This window comes from Numenius arquata, chromosome 2, assembly GCF_964106895.1.
Source record: "Numenius arquata chromosome 2, bNumArq3.hap1.1, whole genome shotgun sequence".
Lineage (NCBI taxonomy): Eukaryota > Metazoa > Chordata > Aves > Charadriiformes > Scolopacidae > Numenius > Numenius arquata.
The window spans coordinates 54,334,212-54,359,387 of record NC_133577.1 but is presented as its reverse complement, the minus strand read 5'-3'; the positions used below and the strand labels follow the sequence as shown (position 1 = coordinate 54,359,387).

The 25,176-nt window shown below is 38.3% G+C and overlaps 1 protein-coding gene across 1 annotated transcript in view; it reads right to left on the bottom strand.

Moving 5' to 3' along the window:
• Positions 1–25,176, bottom strand: part of CFAP61 (cilia and flagella associated protein 61) — a 109,470-nt gene that overhangs the window by 75,267 nt on the left and 9,027 nt on the right. Inside the window, exons 6-15 of the mRNA XM_074162612.1 lie at positions 23,309–23,441; positions 21,830–21,983; positions 16,238–16,329; positions 14,876–15,051; positions 12,132–12,171; positions 10,084–10,223; positions 6,102–6,228; positions 5,032–5,109; positions 3,610–3,816; positions 675–809 (exon numbers count right to left, since the gene is read on the bottom strand). Coding sequence (XP_074018713.1) covers positions 675–809; positions 3,610–3,816; positions 5,032–5,109; positions 6,102–6,228; positions 10,084–10,223; positions 12,132–12,171; positions 14,876–15,051; positions 16,238–16,329; positions 21,830–21,983; positions 23,309–23,441 — 1,282 coding nt within the window. The remainder of the gene's footprint in view (positions 1–674; positions 810–3,609; positions 3,817–5,031; positions 5,110–6,101; positions 6,229–10,083; positions 10,224–12,131; positions 12,172–14,875; positions 15,052–16,237; positions 16,330–21,829; positions 21,984–23,308; positions 23,442–25,176) is intronic.

The window sequence follows — 25,176 nt, the reverse complement described above, 5'->3', positions numbered from 1 at the left end:
TTCAGCTTTGCTAGTTACTCTTGTGAGGAACCATCTTCACATTAAATTTTAGTTACTTAAAAATGTAAGACAGAATACAGTGCAAGTTATTTAACAAATGAAATTTTAAGAGACTTTTAGTTTAGAATCCCTGGGCTGCATGAGTGCTATGCAAATAAGAACAGTTTGGTAGTGAAAACAATCTTTTCCTTTTGTTCCTAAATCATTCTTGATATTTTGAAGTGTTATCTGAAGTTAGATATCTTAAGCATGGAAGAAACCTGACTTTGGGACTGGAAAAATAAAATCGACTTAAGCAATTTCTACAAAAATACTCAGAAGCATACCTAGAAAAAAAACTTAACAGGAAGAAGGGCTAAACAGTAAGTCAGAACATTTAAAATGTGTTGGGAGTTTGAAAAGTAATGTCATGAAAAAATAATGTTAAAATGTAAAAGCATTTAGTATGTAAATGTTATAGTTCAGTGATTGCTGTTTGTAATGCATTTGAAATTCAAGCTCAGAAGAAGCAACGGTTGTGCAGAAGCAAAGCTGGGATCGTAAGGGTATGGACACCATGTTCAATGTAATTAAGAAGCAACCTATCAACACTAAGATGGTAATGCCATCCCATCTGCCAAACCCTGCATTAGCTGGCACTTTGCCTCTTGCCTGCTGCTGCTTCTGTTACCCACCTGATCCTTGGAGACCTGCTCTGATGGAGCGTTTATGCCAAGCTCTTCCAGAGGATAGACAATCTGTCGTCTTGGTCGCACGGGAACCATGTAATGAAGGGCAGATGTCAGGGAATGGGCACAGGGATTCTGAAACTGAAAGACAGCGATCTATATTTCAGCAGAGAGAATGTCAGAACAGTGTATCACAGATGTCTGTTGTATGGCTTTGCAAATACAAAATTCTTAGCTCTGTTGGCTAAATCTGAGAGAAAAATCAGCAAATAAACAAACATACTCAGAGCAGAGGAATGAATTGCAGATAATTCCTGACACTAATGAAGATAATTATGAGAGTGATTACATTACTATCTCTGTGGGAATGACAGATAAACAAGTGGTTTGGTTTATGGGATTTTTCAGCACAAGTATTTTCCCCAGGAGGATATTTTTCTCCATAGTGATCATGAATCAGCTTGATTTGACCTCATTAAGCTGTGTTATCTGCTTACTGCTAACCTTTGCTTGTTTGGCAAAGCCTGGTTATGAATTTATATAGAAATTCTATACCGACTAAAATGTCAATTTCATCCAAGTGATAAATGTTAATAAACTGGCATAAACTTGAAGTGAACAAAACCCCTAATGCTAATGTGAATAGCATGGATCATTAGAAATAGCTGTGTTCCATTTATTACAGCATGACTGGCTCTGTCATAATTTATGACATGAAAGGGAAAAAAAATAAATAAGAGAATTACAGGAAATAGAGAACAAACATTAATGCAAACTAAATTACACTGAAGTACCATTCCATCCACAAATACTGTAAAAACTTGATGTTACTATGTTGAGAACTGAGTAAAATATCACATTTACCACTTATTAGAAAGCAATGATAAGCTAAAGTAACTCAAAGAAACTCTGTAGCCTGGAAATAGACCCAATCTGAAATCGTTAGTGGGATTTATCTTTCCTCTTCCATACACTACCATTACACTGCATTTTTGTAAGTGCCTCTTAAGTATCTCGGAACCTAATGCTACGCAAGGACATTGGTTCCTCAAGAGAACACTTAATAAAACTCCACAAAAGTGCACAGAAAAACATCCTTCTGAAAATGTCTAACCTGTCAAAATTCCCATGTCAAAAACAGTGGTGATTTCAAGAACACCTAAGTCACTGAGGACAGAATTCATCTCAGTCACCATCTAAAAGCTAGGTGCTTACTTTAGCTAGCCATGCAGACACCCCCCAGAGAGTTAGAGAGATGAGCGTCTCCAGAGGGCAATTCTTTATGTCCAAGATAGGTAGTTATGACTGATGGATGAACTGCCCTCTGGACGCACCGTGTTTTCTCCATAAATGTTGGCAGGAGCCTAGGTGATTAGGCTGGGCCAGATAGTAGCTTTAGATGGCTACACATCAATGAGTTGACATGTTTGAAAATTTTACCTTGTGTTCCCTTTTCTGACATGAGAAGACACATATGAGTATTTTTGAAAGAATTTTTTATTTTGCTTCCACAAATTATGTTCTTGGAAATGGATTTTCTCACATAGCGTTAGGTTCTTTATGGTTCTCCTGTGGCACTTGCAGAAACACAAGTCACATTTTCAATGACAATGAGGTGCCTAGGTCCCACTGACTCGCGATGAAACAGTCTAGAGTACCTAAATAACTTTTGAAGAGTTCTTATAAACCACCTGGATGTGTTTTTAAGATTGTCCCCTTGCATTTAACTCATGCTATGTTATGCCCTGTGACATCATTCCTTTTTCCTTCCTGCACTCCACTTTGTCCTGAATCTGAATTTCACTGAATTCACTGAATTTTTTAGAGTTGGAAGGGACCATAAAGATCATCTAGTCCAACTCCCCTGCCGAAGCAGGATTGCCCAGAGCATGTAATCTAAACAAATACAGGTACGTCTCAAAATTCGTTCTGCAGCTGAGTGGCGGTATGTGGCACAGTACAACTTGATCAGGTTCTATTATTAAACTATGACAGGAAATACAAGTCACTGTTAAATATAAAGATACTCTATGTGCTTTATACCTTGCCTTTTAAAACCCGATTGATAACTGATTTGCAAGTCACAAAGATAGACCAGGTGTATTGCATATTAAAAGCAATTAAATAAAAACTATTACGTTGGTCTCCTCAGCTGATGAGTTGTGAGTTTATTGTTTCTTCACCTACATATCCAACACAAAGGCAAGAGGCAAAGTCATACCCAAACTACAGCTTACAACTCAGACACGGGGTCCTATTTTGGCAGCAGTAATACGGGATGCTTCCTACTTCATCCTAGAACTGATGTACCGGGAATGGATAGGAAAGGGCCGAAACTTGACTATCGGTACTACAGCACACTTATGGAGGGCTCTGACAATGCACAAGGCAACTGCAATTCATGAACCTATGTTAGTAAGAAACAAATATACTTCTCCCAGAAACAAGTGAGGAGGTAGCAAACAAATTATTCCTCTACTGTGCTGCTCCCAGGGCAACATACTAATGTGTGTAACTTAAGACATCTAACTACGTTTAGAGAACTGTTGCCCTAGGATTCTCTAAATTCAATTGAGAAAAAGATATTTGCAAAGAGTGACTCAGCTCAGAAGGAGCTGCCCCCTAGGAAGGGCTTCTCTCTCTTCACAGACCAGGTGAAGAGCCAAGGCCAAGTACACTTCAAATTTCTGCTCCCCCACATGCTTCCTGAAGGTACTGTGCAAGTCTGGACTCGCGCACTGCTGAGCGCTCTACAGCTAACCCTAATATACAACAGCTATGCCCATGAGTGCAGATTATATCATGCAAGAGGAAAAGAAAGTACAATTTGCTGCAGGTTGCTAAGAAAATTCCTGTTTACAATCATTCACAGAAGCAAAGAGAAAAAACAAAGTGAGCAAAAGGTGACAATATAAAAAAATACAAGTAACTTTCTTCTTACCTTGCCTTCCACATACTGTGGATAAATAGGATAGTAAAGAGAAGATTTGTGGGCCAAGCGAAGAATCTCCTTTAGAAAATGTTTTGTATAGTGATGAAATACAGGATTTAAGACAAAGTGGTAAAGATGTCCATGTTCTTCTGGCTGGTAGTGATTAAAATGAATAAAATCTTCGATGTTGTAATGTGATCGAATATACTCAATATCCTGGAAAATAAGAATTTGGAAATCAGTAGTGATGAAACAGCTGCATTTAGAATATTTTAGCAAGTGCCAATGAGTTGCTTTCTATCAATTAAATAACTAAATTTGACCACTGAAATTAAGTGCCTTTGAGAGTTATTCTCAGATAAAGCACACTGACTGAACATATTTTTCTTGAAAGTCTTTTGACTGTATCAAAATCTATTCTTGCAGTTTGCCCACCTTTATTTACAGTGAACGTGTATTTGATCCTTTCACAATAATATCTGATACACGTTAACAGACATTCATGGAGGGGAAAAAAAAAAAAAAGAAAGAAAAAAACTCTGTTTTGCTGAGTAGAAGACATGAGAAGCCTAGACCATCCTCTCACAAAATTTAAACTGAAATACGGGAATTCTGCAAAGAAGAGCTGTGTAAAAAATGCCCTTCAACAAGTCTTCCCTGTTGAAGTGATAAGCTGAGATTTTTGCACATTTATATACTCAAGAGAAATTGCTATATCCTCTTATTTCAATGTTCTTAATATAATGAAAAGCTATTTTTGAAAATAGGAGTGACTACTCTGTATTTTAAAAACTGAGCGTTTACAGCTGTTGAACAATCTAAAATCTACCTTTTCAGTAATAGCAGAATGCCACAAAAGTAAGCCTTAAAGAATGTTTACTTTTCAAGAATAATGTGCAACACTGACTTTTTTTTTGTACTCCATTACAGCACGTGCTTTTTATTTGTTTTGAAGTTAAGTGTGTGATTCATAACCACTCAGAATCTACTGTTGGGGAAAAAAGTTAAGAAAGCCAATCTAGAGGCTACTACTATCTAGAGGCTACTACTACTCTTCGCAGTACACAAGGCAAAACTACTTATTGACTTTGGAAATTAGAGAGCAAAATAAGTGATTACAAACAGGTTTAGAGGCAGAATGGCTTTGTGCTAAAGAACCAAAAAGAGATGTAGGAGGCATACTTTCAGAACGCATCAGCAGCTTTTTACAAATAACATGATGGGTTTTTTTCATTTCTGTGTCCATCATCATCTGTGAGAAGGGAAATAATACAGTCTACATAGTCACAAAAGACAGAAAGAAAGTTTATAGGAGCAGAGTCTTTTACATGCACTCTCTGTACGGCACACGTATAGTGGCAAGCATGAAACAGCCTTCAGTGTTGAAGACTAAGCGTTACATTTTTCATACGACACAGAAACAGAATTTACCATTTCATCTCTAATGACAGAAATGCCAACTATTTGATCCAGAACTTCTGCTATGAAAGCCTGTACTGGGGTCCCATCCTGTAAGACAAAAGGAACACATGCACATTTCCTATTTCATTAGTAATCTTTTTTTTAATCATAACTGTGGATTTCACAACATGATCACAATTATAGATGCATAGATTCATAGATTGGTCCAGGCCGGAAGGGACCTCCGAAGGTCATCTAGTCCAACCTCCCCGCAGTCAGCAGGGACACCCCCAACTAGACCAGGTTGCCCAGGGCCTCGTCAAGCTTCACCTTGAATATCTCAAGGGAAAATTAAACTACTTTCCTCCCAGTATACATTCCACATACATACTACCTCAGTTTAACCACTCTTCCTTAACTCAAAGCATAATATTTAAACAGTGTGTATGGCTGGACTCTTGACCATACAGAATTTTACTGAACTAAAGTTTCAGTTAGGATCTAGCTGCTACAGGAGTGCTATAGGCTCAGCCAGTAATTAGTCCTGGGTTAAGTTCTGATGTTATGAAAGAATATTAATTAAAACAGATATTCTCCATCAGTAGTTATATAAAATGGATTTCCCTACAGCTATATGACTGGTAATGATAGTGCTTGGTTTTTTGTCTATGCAGCATTTTCCATCACATAACAAAAATGCAGAAGTTTCCTACTGTCCGATGGGCATATGTCCGGTCCCATTATGGGAAGAAGAAAAAGGCCCCCATCACGTGACAAAACACAAGCACATGTTCATCACAAAATCAGATGCGCATGCAAGAAAAAGCAACAATGCAAATCAGGCTGTGGGTGGCCAAAAAACGCATCCAGCCTGCTTCTGTCCCTGCATTTGAGGAGTCTCCATAGAAGAGGGTAGTTGGTATAGTCCACAGGTTAGATTAATTATCAAGTCAGGCTGAATATGGCCTATACTGACTGTTGGTACTGACTTGAATGCCTATATACTATATATATAGTATACTAGTTTAGAGTAATGTAATAAATTCTGGATGTATTTACCAGTATTTATCCATTCTCTTATATTTGCAACAAATACTCACTGGATCCCTGCGAGCCAGAGTAAATATCTTCAAGTCATTCAATATACTTTCATTCAAGCTAAGGGTTTTAATGAGCATTTTGACACCATGTATGTCATTGGTTGTTGCCCTTCTTACATTGAGTGACCTATAAAAAATATTAAAAAAGAGGAAAAAGAGAGTAAACGTTCACTCTACGACAAATTAAAAGACGGTAATTCCCATGCTTAAGACAACATGCCTTCTTACAAGCAGCAAACACATATCTTTTAGAAGTTGAAATTGATTGCTATATAACTATTGTTCCAAATGCATATATCAATTTATTGTGTGATAACATAAAAGGTCACACAGCATCCACTTAAGAAAACTAAAGAGTGCTGCTTTAACTACTACTAAACACTCAGTCTTTATGCACCTACAGCCCAATCCCACAAAGCGATGACTAGCTATAACAGCATATATCAGTTAATAATAAGAGCCAGCAGAGAAAGGAGGCAAAGAATCTTTTAAAATGAAAGTAGAATCTGTATCCGCACACTGACACACATGGGAAAAAAGAAAGGAAAGAAACAGAGAAAGGAAAGAAAAAAAGAAAAAAGGAGAAAGAAAAAATAAAACAAACAGAGCCAACTGTCATCCTTAGATATGATACAAAGGAAAGGCAATAACATCAATTTCTCCAACAAGAACAATTTACTAACATTTGTGTTAGGCCTTGGTTCTTCAAATAGTAATACATGAGGATAATCTTACATGAATAAAATGCCTGTGATAAACATCAGATTGTCAATCAGTAGTAACACAACAGTGACATGGTATAAAAGTGTCTGTGCCATATCTGCAATATATACAACCAGCAACATGGTAGCTACAGACAGGAACATCCTGGCACTTACCTAGATTACGCACTCCGTTACAGAACACAGTCCCACCCACTAATTATGAAAAAAATTTACTTCACAGTGACAGTCTACAGCAGCTGAGGAACTCTGTCATGTCTGTTAAAAGCACTGCCCCTTCCTGGTTAAACAAGGCTCATATAATATGGACTTAAAGCGTGCTGTTCACGGAACTGAATTGCAACTTAATTTCCAAGAATTAAGCTCTTTCACCCACAGTTAAACTTGTGATTCATTTAGTGTAACTTCCATTCCTGTTGTTCTTGTTTTCGATTTAAACTTGTACATGCTATTATTCAGCCAAAGTCACAGTCACATTGAGACTGATTTTGTGAAACGTGGTTTTAATGAATAGCACTAGTACCTTAAAAAACCCCAAATCTACCAAATATCTGGTAAGTTATGGGAAATTTCACAGCTCATTCTCATTGATAACTTTCAACTCGATTATCTGAGTGCTCAAAAGCATACATTTGATTACTAAATTACAAACTAATCCTGAACTACTAAGTAAGCATTTGCTTAGTTTCTACATTTGTTAATAAATTTCTGCAGGCAGTTAATTGCAAGATCAAACAAGTGATGAGGATGACACAGAAATGACCAGAGGGCTGAATCACCTCTCCTATGAGGACAGGCTGAGAGAGTTGGGGTTGTTTAGGCTGGAGAAGACTCTGGGGAGACCTTATTATGGCCTTTCAGTACTTAAAGGGGGCTTATAAGAAAGACAGGGACAAACTTTTTAGCAGGGCCTGTTGCAATAGGACAAGGGGTAATGGCTTTAAACTAAAAGAGGGAAGATTTAGACTAGATAGAAGGAAGAAATTGTTTACCATGAGGGTGGTAGAACACTGGAACAGGTTTCCCAGAAAGCTGGTAGATGCCCCAAACCTGGAAACATTCAAGGTCAGGTTGGATGGGGCTCTGAGCAACCTGACCTAGTTGAAGATGTCCCTGCTCATTGCAGGGGGATTGGACTAGATGATTTTTAAAGGTCCCTTCCAACCCCAAATCATTCTATGATGCTAAAATGGTCAGCAAGACCAGCAATATGGTTCACTATGCAATCCATGAGGATATTATCTTCCTGCCACTCCACTGAGCCCGGCATGTTTTTCTCCCCGCTCATGTCCAAGAGAAGGTAGTTGTGCCAATAATGAACTACATTTTTAATATGAGGAAAAAACAACATGCAAAAAAATTGAAACGTTTTTTAAAAAATAAACAAAACCACCAGATCCACTGTTACTATGAGATAGTAGGAAGGACTATCCAAGGTTTGTGCTCGTTTCTCTTCCAGCAATGAATTAACTCATTCTAGATGCCCAATTCCTTTGACTTCTCAGAGACCAGGACACTATTATTATTATTATGCTTTTTAGTGAAAATTGAGCAAAAGTATCCATTAAGCATTTCAGCCTATGCCTTGTCATCTGTTATTTTTTCTCCTTCACTGTTAAGTAGCAGACCTATACTTCCATTTGCTGCGCTCTTGCTTTTTGTGTACTTAACACTTTTTCTTATTCCTTTTACAACCTTTACTAATCAGTATCACATTTTGTGCCTGCGCCTCTTCTGATTTTGCCCTTTCATGTCTTCATATTCCCATCTTCTTACCCCTGTTTTTCTTTTAATCCATTTTCTGTGACTTCCTTTTCACTCACATGCCTTTCAAAAGCCCTTGGTGCAAGTACAATATATCGATCTTTACCTTTTCATATTTTGGTTTTATCTAAGAGAGTATCTGCTGCTGTGCACTGAGTTTTTTGCTCTTCAGAAACTTTCCAAAAGCTTCATCTGGTTTCTTCTATAGCTTTTCTGATCCTAAACCTCAATGAAAGGCTATTTTTCCTCACTTTTCAGCACAGCTACGGGGATGGTGGAAAATGCGACTAATGACCCTATTCTGTTTTCATGGAAGGGCTGGTATCATTTGGAATATGCACAATTTAATCAGAATTGTAAGGTTTTTTTAAAAAACTTTATAACAAGTTTAATTTTGACCAAAATCGCAAGAAGACATATGACTACCAATCCTACTGGTGGATTACTGAACAGCTGTGACTGAGATTAACAGGAATTACTCCAGTGGCTGTGTCTCCAGCCAGCTGGATTCTTACATGGTACACAGAAGCCCAATTTCATCCCATGGTAAAAACCTTCTGCAAAGGTCCAGAGTAGCTGGCCAGTTCCTGCATGAGCTATTTGTATACCATCAAAGGTGATTAAGTATGCAATTAAAACACAAGTATTTCTCTGAAACCATGCAATATTTAGCTACATTAAGACACACATAAAAAGGAAAATCTCTAATTGTGCCACAATTTAAGCTTGGTCTTTGGGCCAGTGTAGGCTTGTTACACAAAGCAAGCACTGGAAAACTCATACCACGTAACAGAAGACAAAGCAAGAGAGGTTCTGTGTCCCAGTTCACCAGTATTTCACGCTAGAGAAGCATTCAGAGTAGCACAGAAATTGAAAGCTATGAAATAAATGATTCAACACAAAAAAAACCAAGAGAGAAATTACATAAAATAGATACTCAGCAATGAGGTTACTGCTGTGTTCTGCATGTTCCAGAAACGCATTACTGCATTTCTCTTAAGGGAGTTATACCATGTTTCCAAGAATGAAATCTCCACAGGCTTTCAAATATCAATGTTACACAACCTGACTCGAGTCAAAAGGGCCAAATGCTGCACCATGTTTCTCTATTGGTCCAAATGAGGGAACTTGAAGAAGCTACTTGTCCATACCAATGTTAAGTTAGTACATAATTAATGTATGTACGTTAATACCATACATACAAACTTTAAATGAATCATCTCATTGCACTTTTTGTTTTTACTTAAAGGAAACTATATATAAATACTGGCAGTCAGAAGACTGCTTGCTTTTACATTTTTAATTATCTCTTTTTTTTTTTTCATTAAAAATCGTGTCACTACACTAACTACAAGATGTTACGCCATACCGTGCAGAATATTAGCTTTCTGAGATAGCTAAGGAATACCCATCTGGTGCTAGGTTGGATGATGCAAGCATATTCCACAGAAGTAGTTCAGAGTACATCATTTGTTGTCTCAAGGCACATGACTCACTTGAGCAATCCCGCACGGTGGAACACGTAAAGCTCATGACCAAGTTTGGAAGTACAGGAAGGGACAACCCGAACAAAACTCTGAATCAGGTGGAACTCTGGCACATGATGTGGCACGAGGATGACACAGAAGTCTTTGTCCTGAAAAAGATTTGCAGACAATAAAGGCTCTCAGTGATCTCAATGTAAGCTTTACACAAAAGCTTCTGACTGGAGGGAACAGAAAGAAAACTGAATGCAGTGCTTACAACATACATCTGCTCCAAGTGTTGCTCTACCTAGATGGCTTGATGCCTCGGCAGCACAAAGTAACTGATGAGCTCAACATTAAGTTGGCTCACAGAAACAGGTCTTTTAGCTCCCATATTAAAGATTTATTAGTTAATATCCTGATATTCCCTAATGGTCCTTTCATTCCATCTCCCCCACCGCCTTTCTTCCTCAGTAGAATACAATATTTCAGTTGGAAGGGACTTACAATGATCATCTAGTCCAACTGCCTAGCTGGAACATTATCTCTATGCCCACACCTTTAGGGCTAACCTTCTCCCTTAAAAGGTCCCTTTTTCTACCTTACTTTTCTTCTGCAGTGAAATTTCAGGACAATGTATGTCTGTCTGGGTTCTTTTGCACATTTGCAGCAATGTGAGACCATCAACTAGAGCAGCGTGTCCTAAAATCCTGAACAAACAGCCAGTGTGTATGCACAGATTGACTGCGTTGCATGCAGAGTAGACTTGACGAATTCGAGTTTATATATGCACCATGATGCCCAGCTTGTCCCGAGTTTGGTGCTGTTGGCATGCATGCGCTACAGGGTGCATATGCACACAAAGACACAATGTATTGGCAGTCAACGTAATTGTTCAGACACCTGTGCTGTAAAGGCTGCAGCGGTGCAAAGGAATGCAGGAACCACCATTGAATGCTCTCAGATGAAAAAGAGCATCATCTGGAGTTAAAACTGCATGCCACAAATAACTTTATCCATTCAAACCGTTCAAGCACTCCCTTCCACCAGAGTGTCTCCCATCCCTTTTTATTGAATACGTGGTTTAAGATAATCTCACTGCACACAGGGATGTTGGACAATTCAGAAAGGTGCTTCACGCAGCATGATACATGCTGAGAGACTCCCAGGTAGCACAGACCTAGAAGATGGGTTTACTCTGGCCAATTATTCTATGGCATTTTTTCAGTAGAAAGATATTATTTGAATCTTACTCCTTTTCTTCTCCAAGTACACTATGTGATTAATTTTTCTTACTACACCTGGTGATTCCATGATGGCATTTTGTTTCAAGGAGTGACAGGTGCATTGCTGGGTGAATAAATTACTTAGAGATTTGAAATGTTTTCTGGGTTCACTTTCTCTGGGAGCTTTCTTTGGTGGGAAGCAGCATTTTTGAACGTGCTGATATTTAGGGCCAACTCTGTATCTCTGCTCACCAGGACCATCATTTGTAGTGTGAATTTACAACATGCTGTAGTGTGCATTAAGAGTGTCTCAAAGTGGACTCTGTTACCTCAGATAAAGATTGATCACACAGGGCGTTAGTGTGAAATAGCTACTGCACTGTAAATGCACATCTTTATTTGCTGCAACTTAGCTTCGCCCTAAACATAAACCTTCAGTGCCACTGTTTAGGCTACAGGTAAATACTAAGGTTTTCCTTAATACTGCTGTTTTCTAGGTTTTAACTCCATCTCCTTTAATGTATTTTCCCTGATTTTATTTTTAATCTAAGTAGTCTGGATCTATACATGATTTCAAAGGAATTTGAAACATTCGCTTTCTAAATATACATCTCTGAAAAGTCCCTACAGAACATTAACAAAGGACTTCTGTCGCAATATATAAAGTCCAAAAGCAGCCAAGGAGAGAAGTCAAATTCCTCAGGATAACAGCCCAGGGTAACTAGCCATAGCGTACTCCTGTGAGTCACTGACTTATTTGAACATCGTGTCTAAATATTCTGGCTGACAACTGCACTATGTCCCATCATGCATACACATGCATACAAACTTTAAAACTTTAATTATACATACTGGAAAAAGCTTGAAAACATAATGCAAGAAATCCAGCGATCTGCAACCAAGAGTAAACATTGTTAAATAAAGCACATATCAGACAGATCCTATACATTTCCATACTTATATCTCTGTAAGTGCAAGGAACGTATTCACAGCGCTAATCAGACAGTCCTGCTAGTTCATCATTAATCAACTGCAGATGTTGCATGCTGCACACCAGATGTTGACTTCTAGTGCTTAAAGCGTTACTTTAATAGCGTTAATAAGTGTCACTTATTAACAAGAATAAGCCTGAATGTTTGAAATAATATCAAAAGATTAGGCTCTTCACTGAAAGGGAAAAAAAAAAAAATTGATTCTCCTGTGGTTGACTCCAATGTTTTTCAGTCATTCATGGACTGTCAGAGCAGCATTAGTATATAGCAAACATTAATTGAGGTTACAAACAGTTGTCGCTATGTTCCACGATATTGTCATCCAGCAACAAGAGTTCTGTCATTATCCACTTGGTAAACCTATCCCATGTACTTTATCAGACTAACAGGAACAGCATTACTTTGAAATTGTTTCTGAACGTTTTACTTCTTTCTACTTCTCGCCTACAGGTTTAGAGTAATTCCACTCTCTTTTCCATGGTGCCAGTGAAATGTGACATTTGAGTTTAAAAAGACATAAGAAAGCTAACAAATCCTTCCTGTTTCTCCAATGTGTAAGGGTACCAAAGAGCTCTAAACCCATCAAATAAAGTTATGCTGAAGCTTTATAAAATATTTTTCCACCATACAAAATGTGTCTTTTGAAGAAATTCAATACAGATATATATTACCTAAGAATACTGATAAAAACCCTCCTCCTTTCAGACCTGTAAGTAAGTTTCCTGCACCAATAATATTACTGAATGAAAAGAGAAATAATTTCTAATTAAATATCTACAATTGAATCAAAATTTTAAAATTATGCTCACCTATATAATACCCAATTATGACTACTTAATAAAACAGCTAAATGCGGGAAAAGAAAATGCCATTGCAATGTAGTTTTCTAGTCTCTGGTATTCAGTACTTTCTTGGCAGCAAGGAACACAAGAATGGAGGTATAAGATTTTTCAGGGGGCTTAAAAAGGTATCAAGTATCTGCAGATAAACTAGCAATTTAGTTCCTTCACGTTTCATTTTCAGTGCACTAACAAGTCACAGAACAGCTCTAGATTTAAGAGATGGAAACATTTAGCAACTTTACTGGGTAACACGAATTCCCCAGTGCCCTTGAGGGTTAAGATGCAATCAGACCTACACTTCAACCAAACTACTACTTCTGGATCGACGCTGTGCAGGGTCAGCAGTAAGTCCTTCAGGACAAGATTCTGCGATACAGTCAGGATTACCTCATGCCATCTTTTCCACATACTCGCTGTTCTGATGTTCATTTTACAAACAGGTGGATCACGCAAATGCAAGGAAGCACACAAGCAGAGTATCTGAAAACACCAAGATCTACAGATTCCTCAGCTCCGAGAAGAGGATCTTGCATGAGTGTTAATCTTAGGAGAAGTCTTCAGAAAGGAATCCTATCTTTTCCACAGATACCCATCTTGGAATCCAGACTGTTCCAGAGATGTCTCCAGGGAAAAAGAGAATGGGACTGGTGTGACAGTGGAATGACAGTGTTCAACAATAAACATGGTGAAAAATATCTTGAACAGAAACAACAAAGGCGCATACAAAGGACAAAATGTCAAAAGGGGGCAAAAAAGTGATAGATCCTTATCCTAAGCAGGACGCTATGAGCAGAGAACTCAACTAGTCTACAGACAGATTATTTCCCAACACAGGTACAGATCTCTGCTTTGAATTGCTATTTCAGTATAATGGAGTCATTCCAGAGCAAGTCCCTCACCTCAGTATTACTTTAAAATAAAGTTATTTTATTCTGGAATAATTATCTTGCTTGAATTTTAGATTGTCCATAAATTAACTACTCTGGAATGGACTCTCTGTAGCGTGGTTGTTCTATCATGTGTACATTGATCAGTGTTGCTAAATACACCACAGACTTCTAGCACTGCATTTCTCTCTTCCTAATGAATTCAAGCTATCTTACTTTGTAAATATGTACCAAGAAGGCTATGTGTTTGCTTTGCTTCGGTAACTTAGGATATTTGCATTCACAGTGTTTAATCCCTTTGTGTAGGCCCCCGTCTTGATCAAGAAACAGCTTAATAAATAGAATTAGCTTTCAAAGAGTTTTGATTTTTCTACTTAATGAAGTTTATTTCTAAATTTCCTTTTAGCCAGGTAACTTCAGAAGTTGTCAGTCACCAATGATTACTATTACAAGTAGAAAGATACTTTTTTTTCAAAAGGTACTGGAGTTATTAAACTCATGGTCTATAAAGTCCGTGCTATGGATACCTTGAAATAAGACGACCAGTACTGTAACATCTAGCTCTTTTCGCAGTTAAGACACCTTTGGAATTAATGTTTCTTCAGAGGAAGAAGTGGCCTTTTTCCACAATTTCAACTAGCGTTTTTCCAACAAAAATAAACTCTTTAACTTTTTGTCTCTACAGTCTTATCAGAGATGGGAAGATGCAACTGGAGGTTGAAAATTTCAGCAAGTTATTAAATGGAAAAAAAAGAGGTCAGAAAAAATCCAACATACCGCAAGCAGGTGCTGTCACTTTTAGATTTGTCCTAAAAATGTAACACTGAAAGTTGTTACAAAGATTAGGAAAGCAGTAACTATGCATCCACACTTACCTAGTTTCATGTTTCTCGTCGATAAAAAACAGACGGATACAGAAAGCATTCGAAGCTCCTCTGTACACTGGATGAAAAGCACCTGTTTCTTCAGTCTCAAGAAGGGATGTTGCTGAGGCTTTGAAATCTTTGCCTCTGACACCATCTAACAGCAGTTCGTCAACGGCTCCATCTTTCTGCAATAATAATAGACAAGTGATCACTTACAACATTTCTGAAAATATTTTAATTTTTTAATTAAAAGGTCTTGCATCATCATTAATATCTTATAGTAATCCCAGCACACACAGGGATGTACTTTTCACTTGACACGTTTTGACAAACACAGAAGTTCAAGGAGACATTTTAATGTGATATCTGTTTCTGAAGCACTAGATAAAAATGGCCTGTAAAAATATATACATTATTGCTGAAGAGCAATATAGTCACAAACTAATAGCTACCATTAGAGTCCCTTTGTGAGGCAATAAAATATTTATCTTTCAGAAATGTTTCTATATAAAAAAATTTGTTTCCAGATGCATATTGAAAATATGTGAAAGTTAAAAACACATTACGTTAAAGAAAATGGGATCAATGCAGAGAATATTGTGGAAATGGAAACGAACAATAATGGGAAGAAAACCAGGGCAGCTTTGACACGGCACCGACAGAGAGACTAGAAAGATACATGCAATCGTTTCAGATTTCTCAGGATAAATTCTCTGCTGATTTATGCTGCACCAACACATTTCATAGCAATGGTCTTTTATCAAGTCAATCTTCACTGGAGAGACACAGACCGAACATGTGCCCTTTGACTACAAAGTTACAAGGTACAAAACAAGCTACAAAGTTCAAGGGAAAACTCAAGCTCTATTGCTGCTTTTCAGCTTTGGTAGCTTTCCATCAGTAGCAGATATTTAGCTCAGTAGCACAGTCAAGTCAACATCTCAGGACTTTGCAGATCTTCAGAGTAAGATGACTGGTTGTCCTGCCTGTTACAGGAATGCTCTCTCCACATCTGCAGAGAAGCCCAATCACAGCTGTGCTTCCACGTGCTGTTAATCGGCAGCAGACCTCCACAAACAGGTCCTCACGCTTTTTCTCCTCTCAGTGCTACTTTATTCCCACCCCGGTGCTGTCTGGCTGTTCGTGTGCAACCGGATGGGAAAACTCATCCAATTAATAACTATAACCACCTCCATCCATATCCTAGCTAGAGCAGCTTCTGATCTATGCATAACAGCAGATATAAGTGTGGGCCCATGCAGAGGACAGTGCAGGAGTGGAAATAATAAGCACTGCTTGTCCTAATAGCTTCCACCTTTGCTTCAAATTAGCTTTTAAAGTTATCGGCATTGCTGTGTTCAGTGGTATTACCTGCACAGCTGTATCCTGATCATGAATATGTTCAAAGTTTCCAGATGAAACAGACTCTGCCTCTTGACTCGTTTGGTTGCTTTTATCTTCATCTGAGTAATGAAAAAGAATAGATGCATCAGGCTTAGAAATGCGAGCTTAACGCTCAGAATCACAGCAATAACTAAAGAGTGTGCCAGAGTACCTCTATTGAAAGGTTTATTTTATTTAAGTCACAGTTAAAATAGACCCTCCTAGAACTCCATTAGACTATTTGATCTCAAGGCAAAAATCTGAGAATTGGTTATAAACTAAGAATTGAACAAGACACGGTTTGGAAGATATCCCTAACTTTTGTTTTATATGTATAAATTTTTACCCTATCTGAAGAGAAGAATATGAATCATTAGTGTATTGACTGGTATCTTAAACCCCATGTCTGTTGCTGACTTGTTTTCTGATGATCATAAGGATGAGCAAGTGCTCTTGATTCCCACCTTAGTTCTCCTTAGAAATTCAGAATAAGTCCCAGTCAAGCCAGAACCCTTACTTATTGGCCCAAGCAGGGACAAAAAACAGGGATTTAATTTCCCTTCTCAGTTGCTAAACCTAACTAGCTCTCTAAAGCCTGTTCTATTTCTTATAAAAAGTGGTTGCTTTTTAATCAATCTTTGTCAGTTTGTCTATTTCCTCTTCTTCTTCCGGATCTATCTCTGCATGACAGATTATCCTACCGTCCTCAATAACATTATAGTAACATTCTAGTCTAGTTCATACCAATCTGAGTAATAATATTTTTGTGGGCAAACAGATAACTAAGGTGATAGGGTGAAATTACTTGTAGCCATCCGATGAATCAATATTTAAAAATTGACTGCCATGATACAGGTGTATGTAATGCTATATATATATACTTTTATATTACATATATATACATACACAGCATATGCGTACAGCATCTCTGGTCAAGTGTTTAAGCCAATTAAAGCAAGCATCTACATGTCAGGGAGTTTATTTAAATATCACCGTACACATTTTTTTGATATTCAATCTCTTGGCCAGGGCCAAATCCAGAGTAGATATTTAAAATATTAATAAACCACAATAAAAATGTCCAAACCCAATTTGAAACATACATGATGCATTGCGTTTGATTTCAATTACCTAACCATTATTTTAAGATAGCTCTTAGCAGTTTTACACAGCAACACACAACAGCTCTAGAGAACTCCACTGACACCCGACACGAGTGCGACAGAACCAACTATGAACTTTTCTAATGTCGTGACGCTTGCTAAACAGCAGGCAATCGCTCCTCCAGCAGATGTTACACATTTTGGGGAAAAAAAGTTCCTGAAGCAGCGTGGTGGTGGATTATTTTCTTTAAAGTCAATTGAAGGTGAGGTATTCAGGATGAGAGGTCATCTGATAATGGTCATCATAAAGGTCATATTTAAAGTTAACGTTACTGACCAAAATTATTTTAATCATCAACTTGGAAAAGAAACATTGAAATACTAGTGAATCCTATATATTACTCCAAATAACCACCAAAATTACTAAAGCAAAGGGTCAGCTGCTGTATTTTAGCCCCAAACATATCTTCAATAGTTCTGCCATTCCTTAAATTTTCACCTCCCTAATTTTACAGATATGTTCACAGTTTGTTTTTACATTTAACATAAAGCTTGTAAATAAGCTTTAATTAATAAACTCTTGAGGTATAGGTGTCACTGCTGCAGACGGCATCAGGGCCAGGACACCCTTGCATTTGAAAGCTCCAGTAACACAAGGAACTAAAAGTTTCTGAGCTCCAGGAGGAAGGAAAAAAACTTTAAAAAACCCAGCACAATGGAATTCTTCACTCCTCTCTCTGAACTTTACCTTGGGAAACCCATCTAAGCTACATTCACCAACATAAGCATTTCTTCATACAGTAATGAGCTTTTTTAAAAAGAAAAGGATACAAAACAAAAAACAAACCTCAAAGGTTTAAAATAATTTAGCCAAAAGTATTTTTAAAAAACTGTTATCTGAAAATCTGTTTCTGTTAGTAGAAAAGAATGCAGATGCAATGTGCAGGGCAAGAAGAATCACAGGGGTTAGAAATCATGGTTTCTCCAGGGGTATCACAGATGTGATATTTCACAGAAATGATCAAATGTCGGCTTGATTAACCCAGCTACATTTCTCATTATAAACAGCCTTGCAGGTGTCAGAAGTTAATTAATACAAGCCTCTTGTTGTCATGTAAATATTGATATGTTGTTTCTGACTTTATACTAAAATGAAATCCCTTAATGGCTCCACCATCCACTACTGTCAAATGTAGCTGCATCAGTGTTTACATATATGCTGTACACGAGTGACTGGGAAGAACATAAACAGTGTTGCACTAAATGAAGTAAGGACCATGAACAAAAAGAAAATTAAAATTATTCAGTGGTTGCTGGGTTGTTAGCAGAGGTAACAGTCAGCAGGATCAAGAAGCCAGTTCACCATGAAGCCTGATGAAAAGCCCTTGAATCATTCCCACTGCATCATAATGTTTTCTAGCTACTAATTCGTGACACCATATAGAGTAACAACCAAATTACTGTAATTACCCCGAAATGTAAGTGGCATATCAATATTGTGTTAAAGACAGATTTTTGTGTACTCTTTCATTATTATTCAGTATAACATTTTGAAAGGAAAAATAATATCAACCTGTGGTCTCTACTTAAAAGCTAGAGTCTGAAAAAAAATATCCTTATTATGTTGGTTTGTTTTGTTAAAACGTGGAAACATAAAATTACTCTACAGAGGAATGCAGCTTGCATTTTAAATTCTCAGCCTTTGAATTCATTAAAAGAAAGTCCACATCCTCTATTGAAGCAGGGTGTCTAGTGAACCTTCCCTGCCTTCACATCAAGGTACAATTTGGCAGCAAATTTCCAATACAGTAGCCTGCAGGAACGATGCAACCGATGTAACAGCATTGATATAATTGTGCATATGTTATGCAATATAATCAAATATAAACTATACATGACTGACATTATAATAAATTCCAGAGATATAGATTGGCGCTTATTTTGGAAAGCTTTAACAATGGACTACTGGGATACAACTCTTACATGGGCTCTACATTTACTAAAAGAAATCCACCAAATCAAACAAGATGGTTTGTTTTTAAAATTACATTTTTAATAAAATGAAAAAGTCAGAGAGGAGGGGAACTGTGCTTATGAGTTGGCTGGGGTATTTTTGCTATAAGCTTCTTTATTAAGAGTGGGCTTTTCCTGAAAGTTTTCATGAATGAATAATGAAATTAATTTTGAGTCACATCTCATGCAATAATGAAACTTGAATCGTTCAGAGGCAAAGGGATTTTCATTCAAACTGTTTGAAAAATATGGACATCTTGTTTATAGTCATAAGTCAAACGTGTAACAAGCAGTAAAAAGAAAAGCTGTTTATCAAATATCTATCATATAAAGCATGTATTTTCAATAAACCACAACAAACTTCTGTAACTTGTGACAAGCTAATGCTTTCTTGTACTGCTATTAGAAATTAGAGTAATTAGAGTAATAGCATATATTTGATTTTTTTTTCCTCTTTCTTTTTCCTTTCTCTGAAATTCAACTACCACAGCCTTTACTTTCAGCTCTTCTCTTTTTGACCATACTGAGCAGGTATAAACAACAACTTATGATGTTTCAGGACAACCAACACTTCTTAAAGTGTTATAATTGTTTGTTTATATTCTAGAATGTGCAAAGCTACAACAATAGTTTTAATTATTATGCAGTGAGAACAGAATAAATATTCCTGAGCAGTGTATAGCCATGAGCTAACTAATTGTACTATTAAATTTCTAGTGGCTCTTTCTCTCTAGGAATAGTATGAAAGTCAGGCTTTCAGCTTATGATACCCAGATTGCTTTCTCAGGTGTCTGTCTTTGAGACCATCAGTGATTTGTGCTCAAGCTATCTCAAAAAGTCTATAAGTAATTCTCTCTTTGCTCAGAGCTGCCCTTGTCATTCCAAATAGAGGAATACTACAACTTTTAGAAATCTTGAAGGAAACACACAGGGTTGCAAACTAGTATCAACCTTCAAAAATAACATAGTTTTTAAATGGAGAGGAAAAAGAAGAGATAATCACGTGACACTGCTAACCATGTTGCTTAATAAATTTCTGAAAAGCACTCAGATGCTAGATTGATGAGAATCATAGGAGAACCTAAATAGAATAGTTGTTTATGCCGTGTTTTCGCATTTAGAACAAGTCTCATAGATTCCCTAAATGTTAAAAAAATTTGCAACAGCTGTATTGTTAAACCTATAACCAAATACTCATTAAAAGGCTCAGCAGCACAGAATTTGCCACAAAACATGGGCCTACAGCTCGCAGTCCTTGGATAAGGACAGCACACAGAAGTGGCTAAGGGTTTTACCAGAACCAGTTAACAGTCAAAGAATGTTTAAGATTGGAAGGGACTACTGGAGGTCCAGTCCTCTGCTCAAGCAGGGTCACCTAGAGCAGACTGCCCAGGGTTGTGAACCAACGAGTTTTCAGAAGAGACTATCATGAGTGATCTTTCTTCCTCCCTCAGTCTCATTTACATTTCTACATATGTCTGTCACCTAGTTTGAAATAATACTCCTGAAGCTCCAGAAGCACAGAGCAATACAGGAGAAGATAGCTGGCTTCCTTCACCTCTTATTTGCAAGACGCTTCTTTGCAGGGGAGGGGAAGTCCATAGGAGCAGATATAAGACTTTTTTTCTTTCCCTTTTCTGTTCCGTGACTGTCAGCTCTGAGATACCAGCTGGTCACTGCGCTGTAGCTCCCCGGTTGCCTTTTTTGCCTGCTGCTTTGTGTTCAGACAAGCAGATACGTAACAACCTAATGGTGTTTCTTTTAATTCTACTACTGATAATTAGTAGATAGCAAAATGTTGCCCTTCTGCTCAAAAAGCCTTTTGACACTGAAAAATAAAGACGACAACTGTAAATCATTTACATGACACTTCTTTTCTACAAACAGGTGACGCATTCATGTTACTGTTTTTCATCATTTGCAGTAAGGTGGTTGCAGATGCGTTGTTGTATCATGCCCGGTATAAAAATAGAATAAAGAGACCCTGATCTCCCAAAATCTTGTAACTTAGAAGACTGCAAACAATAAGCAAAGAGAGCAGAATTTGGATCACAAGAAAATAAGACAACACAAGATAACAGCCACAGTTAACAAGCTGCTTAGCTACTAACAGACATTAGAACCAGACTTCAAAATTAAGTCTTCAATTAATGGTACAACTTTAGCTAACTGATAGAAGATATACCTGATGCTTTAGCTTTTCGCAACTTGAAACCTAGGTTTATCCCATACCTGGCATACACCAGCTCCCCACAAGCAACAGTCACTTCTGAGTCAGAGACCAGGGCTATCAAAATGTCTCTCCTGAATTAAAAAACACGAGGCAACCACCTCCAAAACAGATACATTAATTTGTGTTTTCGTTCTACTAAACCTGTATCTTCTTCCAACCTTTTGCAAAACCTACTCAGGAGCTAGAAATAAATGGACCATGAACCCATCTAGCATTTTAGAATACAGATACCTTCTTGAATGCTTGGCTTCTGTGGCATTTTGAGAATATCTTCAGGATGTGGTTTACAGAGTCCATGGAAAGGCCCTAAGTCAAAACACTCTTGATACAAGGAAACATTTACTTGAGAACATAAGCTCATGAATCCTACTGCAGTACCACTGTCCTGAAACATAAAGACAATGTCACACATATGTAAAAGCTGAGCATGTGACTGTAGATCATGACAAAAAAATTGAACAAAAAAATTGCTGAAACATAAAAGTTACAGTGCTTCATCTCTGGCTGTGTGTAATCAAAAAGTATAAAGGAACTATTTCAGCAAAAGTTAAAGGTCTTTGAGGAAGGAAGCTCTTCAATTTTTAGTACCATATGCAACTTTCTGGTGAAACACACAATCAAAAAAATATTCTTTTTTCTTAAATGAAAGCCTCCTTTATACACATAATGAAAACTCAGTGGTTGGATTTGTATAGCTGCTTTATCAGGCTATCAGCACGCCAATAAAAATAAATTAAAAAAAAGTTTAATTTTTTTTTCCCCCCTCAAACAACAAGTGATTGTTTGTTTGCCTTGTTTGCGTAACTGAACAAAAGCTGGGTCGCTGCAGTTGTCTGGCTGCTATGTAATTTTAGGCCCAAGGCTCAGCAGAGGCTGATTAACCAATCCATCTACCATATGTGCAAAAAGAGGTTGCCAGCTTCATTCTCTGCAGGGAAAATTGGCATCTATCTTGGTTCGCATGGAGGTGTCTTTCCAATCTGCGGCAGCAGCGGCAAGTATAAACTATGAGGGCCTCAAACACCTTTTGCTGGTATCATATTGAGCTACAAATGCACAATTGAAATGTATTATTTATAAAGATAGCCGTTTGTAATGTGCTATTACACTAATGGTTTATTGTTTCCCATTTGGCTTCCAATGGTAGTGATTACATGTTAAGGTTTTATAAAATCATTTGCTACAGAAAACAGACTTCTGGAATTAAGTAGGTTATGTTGCCTATCAGCTTACAATACCACGCACAATCACTAACACATGAAAATATTAACAGGAATTTTCAGCAGGATAACTATTACCACCTCTTTCTTATTTAAATTAATTCCTGGGTTTCTGTCTTCGGTTCAGCAAAAATCTGCCTGCCTGAGCCAGGAGATGGAAAAAAGCTACAGCATTTTTAACGGTGAAAGCATCACTGGCTACTAGTTTTCATATGCAATATTAATTTTCACCAGGAATGAAAACTGGTCATCTGTAATGCAAATATCTAAAATGGCAATATGGTTTCTTCAATATGGTCTGTTCCAATTACTTGAAAAAAATCTACACGACATACGTGGTGGATGACACTGTGTGTGTGCAGATCATGAATTCCACTTTTCAAAAATAAGCTTGTTGTTTTTATTTGCTGAGCTGTGGTGTGGGCTGTCACTCACATGTGGCATCACTAACGTTATGATCAGACAAAACCAGAGCTCATGGCAAACTGACCTCACAAACAACAGCCTGATTTTCTTCATCTTGACATTCTATGAGATCAACAAGGAAATATTCATGATAGGTTTCTTTCAGAGTCTCACTCTGACGTGTCCAGATTGGCATGAGATCCTCATAATCTTCCAACCTACAAAAAAGAGATTAGGTAATGTCCTAAAGCTCTGCCATTAACAGGTCCTGATACTTCTATTCTAGTCCATTAGCATGTGGACAAATATTACAAATAACTGATCCAAAGCCTCCACCCAAAAATTTCACCTAGGAGTCATCCCCAGTGCACACTAAGATGGGAGCCTCAGCGCCAGAGCAGAGACAGTACCACTTCTAAAAGCCATCACAACCTACCTAAGGTATGGATTGCCCAATGAAGATGCTTATCATTCCCTAATAAAATACAAGGGGAGCCCAGTTGAAAATTCTCTCATCTAAGGCATCTCAGGCCAGGTGGACCTGGGCTTTAGGCCTCATTTAAAATAATTATATTCAGTGAGCCCAATCATCAGTTGGTTAGAGTTGGCAGAGATCTCAAAAAGCAACAGCAGTGCAATTTAGAAAATCAGTTATTTAAAAAAAAAAAAAAAAAAAAAAGAAAATAGTGCCTTTCTGTACGGGAGAAACAGCGCTGAGTATTGGCTAGATTACTGTTATTACACACAGCAGTGTGGGAGTCACCTGGCAGAAATCGAGCCATTATGCCTTTGTAAGGTCAAGTTAATGCTCCACCATTGAAAAAGATACAAAGGCCAAAGTGCAATTATTCTATCCCTCTGCCTCGTGAAAGGCTTTCTGCATAGGTGGGAACCTGCTGCATCGAGGCTTTAACTGCCTCAACCGCTCCAGCCCGTTCCCAGTGCTGCTGGCGCCGATTCCCAGTCAGTCCAAGTTTCAGTGTTCGACTCGCGCAGGCCCCATACTGAATGCACTTAAATAGGCAACAGAGGCTCTCTGCCATTAAACCGCTCTTAAAAAAAATGTTGATTCTTAACCAGGATCCATGTAAGTCTTAAAAAGGAGTTTCAGTGCTTTTACTAATGCAGTGAAGGAACTCATTAGTCATATGTGCTGTGACCATGGCATACGGGCCAGCGGCAAACCAGCTCTGACACAGAACTGCCTTCAATAAGAAGAGTTTTTAATTAAACTTTTAAAACCATGCTTTGGTTATAAAACCAAATTAAATTTTAAAACCATGTTTTTAATTTATCTACCTGAAAAACGCAAGAATTCAGTAGCCCAATCAACAATTCCACAACCAAAAAAGCAGGGCTGCGATGAGCCGTTGGAAGGAATGACTTAGTACCAGGCTGTGGAATTAGGAAAAATCCTTTCTCCTCAGCGCCACACTCAACCAAAAGCATGTGCAGTAGCCGTCTGTCTCAGCTGTCACACACGCAAACACACAAGGAGAAAGAGGAGCCCCACTGGATAAAGGAATTTCAAGAAGTGTAAACGACGCGCTTCATGAGACATAGGAATACGTTTAAGCTCAGTGAGGGTCGCTGAGACCACCACAATCGGCTCCTTTGAAACAGGAGGTTTCACCCTTCAGTTACAGAGCGATCGGGAGGGCCCCGCACCCCGCTGCCCCACCGCCGGGGAGGGGGCACAGGCGGCGGGCCGGCCCCGCGCTGCACACCGCCGGTACCCACCGCCCGCTCCCCACAGGCGGCGGCCCGGCCCCACCAGGCTCCCTCAGCCGGCGGGTCTCTCCTGCCCCCTAGCGGCCCGGCGCCGCCACCGCCGAGTTCCGACATGCGGGGCCGGGGCCGCGGCTCCCGCGGAGTCTGGGGTCTTCCCGCCCGCCGGGGCCCACACGGTTGGGGCGAGAGCGGGAAAGATCACGGCGGTGATAAGAGATATCA